The sequence below is a fragment of the Nannospalax galili genome, unplaced genomic scaffold, assembly GCF_000622305.1.
Source record: "Nannospalax galili isolate Female #2095 unplaced genomic scaffold, S.galili_v1.0 scaffold95, whole genome shotgun sequence".
In the NCBI taxonomy this organism is placed as follows: domain Eukaryota; kingdom Metazoa; phylum Chordata; class Mammalia; order Rodentia; family Spalacidae; genus Nannospalax; species Nannospalax galili.
This window is the reverse complement of record NW_008342393.1, coordinates 5,085,464-5,096,299: the sequence shown is the minus strand read 5'-3', so window position 1 is coordinate 5,096,299 and position 10,836 is coordinate 5,085,464. Positions and strand designations below refer to the sequence as shown.

The 10,836-nt window shown below is 51.2% G+C and overlaps 1 protein-coding gene across 18 annotated transcripts in view; it reads right to left on the bottom strand.

Annotated features, from left to right (window-relative positions):
- The window catches only part of Cacna1g (calcium voltage-gated channel subunit alpha1 G), a 65,384-nt gene that overhangs the window by 17,553 nt on the left and 36,995 nt on the right, over nt 1-10,836 (bottom strand). For 11 of the 18 annotated variants that reach the window (XM_029566091.1, XM_008838361.2, XM_008838364.2 and 8 more), the window contains 9 exons: nt 8,062-8,493; nt 6,834-6,934; nt 6,561-6,684; nt 4,827-4,895; nt 4,478-4,662; nt 3,404-3,530; nt 1,794-1,919; nt 876-965; nt 162-375 (listed from right to left, as the gene is read on the bottom strand). In XM_029566091.1, coding sequence (XP_029421951.1) covers nt 162-375; nt 876-965; nt 1,794-1,919; nt 3,404-3,530; nt 4,478-4,662; nt 4,827-4,895; nt 6,561-6,684; nt 6,834-6,934; nt 8,062-8,493 — 1,468 coding nt within the window. The remainder of the gene's footprint in view (nt 1-161; nt 376-875; nt 966-1,793; nt 1,920-3,403; nt 3,531-4,477; nt 4,663-4,826; nt 4,896-6,560; nt 6,685-6,833; nt 6,935-8,061; nt 8,494-10,836) is intronic. The other 7 variants (XM_008838360.2, XM_008838363.2, XM_008838368.2 and 4 more) reach the window with 1 other exon arrangement.

Sequence of the window (10,836 nt, the reverse complement as noted above, 5' to 3'; positions counted from 1 at the left end):
TGGGCCGCTGGGGGGGGCGGGGGGGCGGGGGGGGGGGGGGGGGGGGGGGGGGGGGGGGGGGCAGGAGCAGCTTCTCCTAGCCTCCAGTCCCAGCCCCCAGCCCCCTGCAGTCACAAGCCGAGGTCAAGCATGACCCAGAGAGATGTGGAAAGACTACCGACCGGCCATCTGCTTCTCCTTACTCCTTCTCTTTTTCTCCAGTCTCCGGAGTCTCTTTTCCTCACGCCGCCGAGCCTCCTCCTCCTCCTGGTGCTGTCGGCACTTGTGGAAGTTCTCTACCACCACTCCCACAAACATGTTCAGGACAAAGAAGGCCACAATGAGCAGGAACGAGATGAAGTATAGCAGCATCCAGGGGTTGTGGTTCATGATGGGCTGGTGGGGAGCAGGAAGGCCATGTGGTGATGTTAGTCTGCCGGGGAACCAGCCCAGGTGCTGCTGCTCACCTGGGCTGTTCTTGTGCAAAATCAAATAGTTCCAGGGATCTGACAGGTGAGTGGCTGGCATCAGGCAATAGGGAGGGGTGGGGAGTGTGATGAAAGAGAATAGGTATTCTCTATCCAGTAGCTGCTTCTGTGTTCCAGCTGACTCCTGTCCTGTGGTGATACCTGCCCAGTGTCCCTAGACCTTCAGACTTTCCCTGAGCACTCCCCATCTGGGTTTATATGCCATCTATTTTTAACTATGCACCTCTCATTTGAAATGATTTAAATTTATTGCAGGCTTGTGGGCCTCTAGTCACAGCCCCACAGTGAGGTCCTGCTCCTCTTTGATGGTTTCTGCTCTTCTGATTATTGCTTGCCTAGTTAGGCTCATCAACCAGCCCAGAGTGAAAGACCTGAACCCAGATGTGGTCCTCCCCACCTCAGCCTTACCTGCTGGTCCACACCCACAGCATCCAGCCCGTCATACATGATGTCTACCCAACCATCTTTGGAGGCCAGCACAAACAGGGACATCAGAGCCTGGGGGCAAGTGGAGAGGAAAGGAGGAGATGACGGACTATTTGAAATCTAGAATGTGTGGCCAAACCACCTACCACTTCATCAAAGCATCTCCAGGAGAACTCCCTGTCTTGGGATCCCATGGCTGGTAAGACATGTAAAATGACCAAGCCTCTAACCTTCCTCAGATTCCCAGCGCCCTGGGAATCTAGAAATCAAAACAGGAATGGGGTGGGGGGGCGTGGAAAATAAAATAACAAAACTGAACCAGCTACTTTATTTTCTTTTTGCAGTAATGGAGATTGAACCCAAGGCCCCATGAATTCTCAGCTCTATCTACAGCCCAGCTAGTTCATAACCTGTCTGTTTCTGAAAACATGGAAGGAAAAAGAATCTTCCTAACAACATGTATCTCACCATGTAAGCCAATGTACATTTCACACATCATGCCCTTACTACCAGCCCTAAGGAAACACTAACATGAACCCATTCACCAGATGACAAAACGGAGGCCCTGTAGGTCATTGAGCTGATTGATATTGATGGTGCCAGGACACATCTAGAGCAGCCTGGTCTAAGCCTTACAAGTGCTCTCTGCCCTACCATGCAGCACTGTGGCCCTGGGCCAATTCCCAGCTGTCTCTGAATCTCCATCTCATCTTTGGAGGGCTATAGGCCCTTGTGGACTGCTCAGTGGGGTGCGTGGATAGACTAGCTTTGGGGCATGAAGGCAGTTAACCAGCAGGCCATTCTCTCCATGGTTGCCCACCTCCAGCCAATTCAGTCTGTATCACTCAGCATGGACTTGTGTCCCCTCCAAGCTCCCCACCCCCCAAGCCTGGAACTCACCTGGCCGAGGTTGTCAAAATTATACTTATGCCGGACCCACCGGTAACTGGCCTCAGCACAGTCAGACTTGTTGGTAATATTCCTGGTGTCCTCGCCCTGACACACGAAGAACTTTCCTTTGAAAAGCTGGACACACATATGTGAGAAACAGAGTTAGCCTAGGACTCCTCACCCCAGCTCTGAGTCCAGGACCTGAATCAGGAGGACAGTGCTCTTCTCTGGGGTTAGTAATGTCAGTCAGAGACCCTATGAAGAGTACTCTCTGCCTGTGCCCTGAGAGAAGGGGACACAGTGCAAGGAAGGGCTCAATCATTCATCTTCTTCCAAGAGCTAGGTCGATGGTGCTCCAGATTGGGGGTGGGGGGTGGAGTCCAACAATATCACCTGAGAACGTGCTAGAACACTCCTCCAACCCATTCACACTTATTGTATCAGACATGCTACAGTGGGCCTCACAATCTTTTAACAAGCAGCCTGTGTGACTCTGATGGATGCTCAAGTTTGATGACCACTGGGCTACATATTCAATTTTCATAGCAGCTACAGGAGGTATGTGGATGATCAGACCCACTTTAAGGGTAAGAAAAACTGAGACTCGGAGATCTTCATTTACTCCCTAGGGACATAGCTGCTAGAAAAGGGCTTGAATTCAGGTCTGCCTAGGAAGCTTACCCTCATTCTAGTTTAGACCAGGCCATGCCTGCTGGGGAAGGGAGGTTGAAGGACAGGAGGACCTGGGGCCTCAGGGAGCCATTTGGGATAGACCTAAACCCAGGGGGCTGGGCTCAACAATGACTCACTCTCCTGAGCCAAGGGAAGTGGTGAAGAGAGTGGGCACTGGACCACAGGTGGGATGGGGAGTGAGGTAGGGCAGAAAGACTCTACACAGCTTTGGCAAATGCAACCTGGTCCTTGCGGCTAGAGAGCTTCTAGGAAACCAGGGAACAACCCCTCTCCAGGACACAGTGGGCATTCTAGAAGCAGAGGGAAGAGTATGAAGAGTAGTTGGAGTAGGGACACTAGATGATGAAGCTGGGGCAGAGGGGCTCCCCGGTTCCCTGAAGCCTCTACTGAACCTTGCAGGCAGCTTTAGTTTTTTCCTCTGAAGCCAAGTTTCCTCCCTGGGCCAAAAGCCAGGTTTCCTCGGCAGCCCCCACTTCCTGCCTTGTCTGGGGTCTACACTGGCCTGCCTGCCAGCACTCCGCTAACCTGGCCCAGCTGTCTGGGTCCTGGATCCCCAGGCCTGGCATCTAGCCCACCCTGCTCAAGCAGAGAAGGAAAGGGGACTCAGTGCAGACCAGTATCTGTGTGAACAAGTATGCCAGGGGGCAGGGACAGCAGTGGGCAGGGACAGCAGGCTGTGGTTACCAATGGGCCTCAACCTCTCTGAGACTGAGTCCCTTGGGGAGGGTCCCCTCACGGCTTCCACTTTTCTGTAAAATGTCCAGCAGGCAAAAGGGCCTGAGGCTTAGGCCCTGGAAGGAAGGGATTCTGTTTTTTCCTGTTTGGAATGATGGCCGCAGCAAGCTTAACCCAGGGCCAAGAGGAGAGGAGGGACACTCCTAAGAATTTCAGACAGGACCCCCCCCAGACCTCCCAACTCCACATACCTGCACCCCCAGAATGCCAAAAATGATGAAGAAGGCACAACAGATGACCACGATGTTGCCGATGGGCTTCAAGGAGGACATTAGTGTCTCTACAACCAGCTTCAGCCCCTGGGCCCTGCTTATCACCCTGGGAAGCAGAGGGAGGGTGGTAAGAGGGGCTTCCCAGCTCAAACACTCCTATAGCTTTTGCTCTGCTAGAACCCTTCCCCACACCCCAACCTTGCCTCACAATCCTTCCACTCTGCCTTGGGGTAGGGAGGCTCATTATGCAGAGCCCTCTTTACACAGAGCCCCCACCACAACGACCCTGCCCCTGCAGTCTCTAAACAGGTTGCAGGCACCTGCAGCTGCCACATCTCCACCTCCAACCTCAGCATATCAAGTGTGTTCTCTCATCAGGCTGGGAGTTGAAGAGGACCAAGCTCAAGGGAAGTGCTCCCTAGGGATGCAGTATTGGGTATGGGGGGGTAGATGATAACTAGGAGACAAGTGTTGGGACAGGTAGGCAGGGACAGCCAAGGAAGAGGGAGATGGATTATTACAGCCAGGGAAGTAGCTCTATCAATCCTGACTTAGGAGATGGTGACTGCCTGGCTGGGGAAGACAGATCTCCAGACAGGAAAAGTGTTACCAGGGGGTGGTCCCTGAGGGGTGTAGAAGGTGAGGAAAGCCAGCAAGAGGATGTGTCCCTCACAAGAGAGGCTGAGCATCATCCTGAGGGGTCCCCCAAAGGAGGGCTTTAGCCAGAGGCTTAAGAGCCCTTCTATTGTGCTCCTAATGGAGTTGGTCATGACAGGCCGTGTCACATGCAAAGTGGCCCCAAGGAGTACATTACACTGGAAAGGAGCAAAGTAAAGAAATGACAGCAGCTATGTATCTTGGAGGGAAATGAGCAGGGCTGTGACGTGAGTGATGTGTGGAGTGGGACACAGGATTACCTGTGGGGACACACCAGGACATAGGGTACCTGAGGGAATTTGTTCCCTTGTGGGGGTGCTGGTTGTTAAAGGTGTCCCTCAGGAGAACACAGTGCTGGGGTGGGGAGTGTAAACCTCCCAGGGGAGGATGGGTCACCTGAGTGGGCGAAGAGTCCGCAGCAACCGCAGCACCCTCAGCATGCCCAGGATCTTAGTGCCGCTGTCTGACACCATGGACACCAGGATGTCGATGACCGAGATGAGCACCAGCAGCCCATCCAGCACATTCCAGCTGCTGCGCAGATATGCCTGCTCCCCAAAGCACCAGCCCAGTGCCACCACCTGGGGACCATCATGGCATCATGGTCACTAGCCACCCTCCCTGCAGTCCCCAACTCTGCCCTCCACTGTGGCCAACACTCGCACCCTCTGCTGCTAGTTCCATTATCCACTCACCCACCACACCAGAGGGCTCAAACCAGTGCTGACCCCACCCCCTCAATCACCTTCACTGTCATTTCAGCCAGAAAGACTGCGGTGAAGATGTAATTGGAGAGGGTCAGGAAGATGCGTTCCTGCAAGAGAGAGGAGGCAAGTACTGCCCATCTGGAGTCCTGTTCATGGGCTAGGTCTGCCCTGCATACAAAAGCCAAAACAATTGATAAAGAAGAGCCCCCCACCCACATGCACACAATACCAGCTCTAGCCTCACTTGCAGCTCTGTGGAAAGTCTTGCCCCTGTCCCTGAACAGAACTCCATGTCCCATGGAGGGGATAGGCTGTTATCTGGGTAGCAAATCCCAGACCCAATCCCCCCTGATTTCTTTCTTGAAACTAGAGCAGGATTTAACTTGATCTCTGACCTCTGCCACCCTTCCCATCTCCATCTCATTTACTTTCTTGCTGTGTCCCCCAGAAATGATACAGCAAGCAAGCTGGGCACATGGGGACAGGCTGTGCCTCCCTAGGCACCATATTTATGCCAGGCATGGGTGACCCAGTGCCCTGGTGTTTATGGGCTGAGGTCATCCTTGATGGCCAAGAGAGGGGAGTTCAAGAGGTGGCCAGCAGTACTGAGCATGAGTACATGAGAGTAAGGAACAGAGGACAGAGGGAAGCTGGTCAGTGACTGAGCTGCGGACAGAGGAACTAAGTGGGAAGGTGGAAAGACAGTGTCAGATTGCTGTACACAGTCTCAGGCGGGCAGCAGGCAGGCATGGGCAGTGCACCAGCCTGGGCAGGGGTCCCCAGTACCAGCATTCTCTCACTCATGTAGTGCAGACTAGCAGGCCCCTCTAATCCTCTGGCTCTCTCCACCTCCTCTCTGGCCTAGTTAGATCCAACCCTAATGGAAAACAGAAGCCCCAACAGCACTGAAATTCAAACAATGATGGGGGAGGCGGTGAGAAGGGGTGAGGAGGGGGGAACCTCTGGCCACCTCTAAGCAAGTGGTATTGAGTGCCTAGAGGGAGAATGGGCCACCCTTGCCACACTTCTATAATTTGAACTGATGCCAGCAGTGGATTTGATGCCAGGCTTCGACAGATAGCTCCCAAGACCAGTTGGACCCATCCAAAGAAGTGAGGCCCCTGGGAAGGATGTCAGTACTACAGTCTCTGGCTTCTGCTGTTCTGAGGACTGACAAGTTCATAGCCAAGCAGAAGGCCCCAGAAAGCCTAGCTGTTTCTCACCTGGTAAGACCACAAGGGGCAAAGAGCAGCTCCCCAGCCCAGCTCAACAATACCCTTGGGGCAGAGTGGGTGAGATGTCCCCCAGCAATGCACCAGTCACGGTGGCACTGAGACTCCTAGGCAGGCACAGGGGAAGCAGTACTGATCAGCCCTCATAGGATCAGTCTCATGTGTGTCACCCTCATCACGGGACTCACACACATATATGCCTCACAAGACTCAAAAGAACAGTGGGCTCTGTATAGCCTGGAGTGCAATGAAACATCCAGCTAGGCTGGTATGTCAGTAGAAGGGAAACTGAGGCAGGAGAGGACACAGAAGCATCTTGGAAGTGGGGGGCAGAAGCAAGACTCTGGGAGACCTAAGGAGGAGTCCTGGATCTTCTCCTTGCCCTGTCTGTGATGTGTGATCCTAGGCAGACTGGAGATAGTTTGGAGACAGTCTGGTCCTTCTCGCCTCCTTTGCTTGTTTTGAATGCTAACGCTAACCCAGGAGGATCTTGGCACCCAGCAGAACTCAACAGCCGTGTTTACACTCCTGGTGACTCACAGCACTGTGGGGGTCAATTTTGGGGCGCTCCATGGCAATGGTGATGCAGTTGAGGAAGATGATGACGAGGACCACGTGGTCAAACATCTTGTGAGTGATGATCCGGTGACACAGGAGGCGGAACCTGGTCCAGGGACAGAGGCAAAGGCTGGGAAGGAAAGGCACAGGCAAGGAGAGGCACAGACCGACTACCCCTACAGGACTCTCTGCAAGGATGGCCACCTTGCCCTAGACCCCCTCATTTCTAGCATTCAGGATAGCACCATAACCGACCTTGACTGAGGAGGGAAGATGTAGGCTGACCAGGAATCTCGTTCTCGGCAGCAGGCAGGGAGGCGGGCTCGGACCCAGGCTCGGATCCGTTCCCCTTTGCTCTGTGGAAGGAACACTGAAGTTTGAATTGAATCAAGCCTCCAAGCCTTCAATCCGTCTCCTCCTGAGCAACTCCAAGATCCATACCTGTCTCACCTTTTTCAACCTCTCTGACCCAGCCCTCTGCCTTGATCCTCTACCTTTATTTTTTAAATATATTTTATTTAATATTTTTATTTTATGTGTATGAGTGTATTGCCTGCATGTATGTGAGTGCACCTGTGTTGTTCAGTGCCTCGGAGATCAGAAGAGGGTGTTGATTCCCCTGGAAATGGAGTTAAGGACGGTTCGTAGCTGCCATGTCGGTGCTGGGAATCGAACCCGGGTCCTCTGCAAGAGCAGTCAGTGCTCTTAACCGCTGAACTATCTCCAGAGCCCCTCTACCTTTATTTTTAAAACTACCTTTTGGTTTACTCTAAACCCTACAGGTCCTCCCCATCCCTGATCACTGCCCTTCCTTCACCTTGACCCTCCTTCCCTGCATTCCCCAGCCAAGGCTCAGAGCAATTCCCATCCAGCCCCCAACACCCTCGCCTGCCTGCCCCCTTCTCTCCTGACTGGGACTGGAAGCTGCATCAATTAGTGAACATTGTACTCATCACAGCTGTCTGTTCAAAGACACACCTGGGCAGAGGAGACACTGGCCCTCCTCCTCACGTGCTAACCTTGCATCCTATATTCCTGCCCTGTGCTCATCTTCAGGATAAAGGGGTGATATGGGGGTTGGGGGAGGAGTGAATGGGCAAGGACAGGCTGGAAGTTAAGGCTCATCACAGATGAGGTCCAGATGAGAAAGGGGGACAGGAGGGGAGGGGAGACATCAGTTTAGAGAGATGAGTGATGGGTCTTTCTGAGTCACAGGGGGAGGGCCATGAAAGATTCATACATATCTGTCCAAAACCATTCATATCCACCAAGGATAGCAGAGAGCAGCCCCAGGCACGAGGACCTGAGGCTCTGCAGAGAGGCAGAGGGAGAAAGAGGCTGCTTGGAGGTCAGATTGCAGACTAGGCATTCATTGAGATCCCTTGTGCTTAAAGCAGTAACTCCTTTACACTGCTGGTCAGACACAGCTGCCCTCTCTCAAGTTCAGGGGTGAGGGGGTCACTGTGCCCCATGGAAGTCTCACCAGGTTGCCCTCGTCATCACCATCATCCCCATCCAGTGGGAGATCATCAGGCCGCAGGGCCGTCGCCAGGCGTCCTGAAGTTGACTTGCCGTTGCAGTCCTGGTGCTCAGAGGCAGAGCTGTGGCCGCTGGCTGTGCGGTGCAGTCCCGGCACCTGCAGTGTGTCTGGGAGGTCAAAGGAGCTCTTGGCCTCTCGTTCCAAGGAGCCCCTGTGGCGACGATCACTGCCCATTGGGCTAGCTCGCTCCTCTTCTGAGCTCTCCTCCTCATCCTGGCTCTCCTGGCCCTCGCCCGAAAGCAGGGACCTCCGCTCCCCACTAGGGCTCCTGCGCTTTAGGCTGGGGGCCCGGCCCAGACTGTTCCGGCTGGAGCGCCTGCTGGTCCAGCTGCTTGCTGCACTCCAGGGACTGTGTGGGGAGCTGCGGGCACTTGGCTGCAGGGTAGCAGAGGAGAAATGATCTCAGCCAGGCTGCAAGGCCCTGTGCTCCTCATGTGTATACCTCTCCTGTGAGCCTCCCTGGTATGGAATTTGGGAGCAGATACATTAATAGGAGCCCTGGAATCCAATGCTTTTGTTCAGATCCTGGATCATCCCATTAAGCTGTGTGTTTTGTTTTGTTTTGTTTTAATTTTATTATTTTTATTTTATGTGTATGCATGTATTGCCTGCATGTAGGTAAGTGCACCCATGTCGTGCAATGCCCACGGAGGACAGAAGAGCCTGTGGGATCCACTGGGACTGTAGTTATGGACAATTGTTAGCTGCCATATGGGTGCTGGGATTCAAACCCAGGTCTTCTGCAAGAACAACCAGTGTTCTTAACTGCTAAGCCATCTCTCCAGCCCTGGGGTTTTTTTTTTTGGTTTTTTTTTTTTTGTGTGTGGGGTTGTGTGTGGTGGTGCATGTTTTTGGTTTTGTTTTGACTTTTGGAGCCAGAGTCTCTCTGTAGCCCCAGCTGGCCTGGAACTTGCTATGTAGACCAGGCCTCAAACTCACAAAGATCCACCTGCCTCTGTCTTCCAAGTGCTGGGATTAAAGGCATGCACCACCACACTGGCCTTCATTTTCATTTTTAATTGTTTTGTGTGCTTGTGGTGTGTGTGTTGGGGGGGAATGTACATGTATAAAAGTCAGGGGGCAATCTCAGGTAAAATGCTTGTCACATAAGCATGAGAGCCCAAGTTGAGATCCCTAGCACCCAAATAGAAAAGCTAGGTGTGGTTGTGCACATGTGTAACCCTGGCACTGGGGTTGGAGTGGAGATGGGTGGATTTCCTGAGCCTGTGGGATCAGTCAGTCTAGCCCAATTCATTAGTGTCAGGTTCAGTGAGAGACCCTGTCTCAAAAAATAAGGTGGAGAATGGTGATAAAAGAAGACACTCCACATTCACTTCTGGCCTCCACATGCATGTACATACATGCACATGCATCTGCACTCACAAGTGTACACAAACACATACACTATAAACACAAAAATTAAATAAAAATAATAAAAATAGAAGGAAATCCTGTCACTGCCATCAACATGGATGATCCTGGCTAACAGGATTCTAAGTGAAAAAGCCAGGCACAGAAAGACAAGATTCCACCATGATCTCACTATATATGAACTCAGAAAGGACTGAACTTGTGGAAGAGTTGAATCATGACTCACAGAGGCTGGGAATGGGGAGTTGTTGGTCCAAGGTCACAAAGTGTCAGTTAGAGCAGAGGAATACACTACATGGCATGGTGGCTACAGCTGGCAACGATCGAATGGATTTTTCAAATTGCTAACAGATTTTAAATGTGCATGCAGCAAAGGGGGCTGGAGAAATGGCTCAGCATTTAAGAGCACTTGCTGCTCCTGAAGACAGTTAGATTCCAAGCACCCATATGGTAGCTCATAACCCTCTGCAACTCCAGTTCCAGGGGATCCAATGCCCTCTTCTGGCTTCCTCAGGCACAGCATGCATGTGGTACACATATATACATTCAGGTAAACACTCATATACATAAAAATAAATAAATCTAAAAAAGTACTTATGTCACCAAAAAGTGTGTGAGGTGCTACATTCATTAATAGACTGATTTCATCATCCCATAAAGTTAACATGTATCAAATATTTTATATATATATATATATATATATATATATGGTCTTTTTTTGAGACAGGATCTCCCTATAGCCCCAGCTGGCCTGGAACTCACTATGTGGACCAGGCTGGCCTCAATCTCACAGAGATCTGCCTGCCTCTGCCTCCCAAGTGCTGGGATTAAAGGCGTGCACCACCATGCCTGGCCAAATATTATATTTTACACCATAAATATATTCAAATATTTGTCAATTAAAAATAAAGTCTTGGTTAAGTCTGGTTGTACACACCTGTTATCCCAATATTCTGGGAGGCTGAGGCAGGAAGAACAGATGTCCAAAGACAGCATTGGCTACATATAGTAAGACCCTGTCTCAAAAAGACAAATAAAATAATAATAAATTAAAAATAAAGTCTATTTTACACCATAAATATATTCAAATATTTGTCAATTAAAAATAAAGTCTTGGTTAAGTCTGGTTGTACACACCTGTTATCCCAATATTCTGGGAGGCTGAGGCAGGAAGAACAGATGTCCAAAGACAGCATTGGCTACATATAGTAAGACCCTGTCTCAAAAAGACAAATAAAATAATAATAAATTAAAAATAAAGTCTTAAAATAAAAAATAAATGACAGTGAGTACACAGGCTCTGACACCAGTCTCTTGCACTACAAGGGTGGCTTTGTCTCACATCAG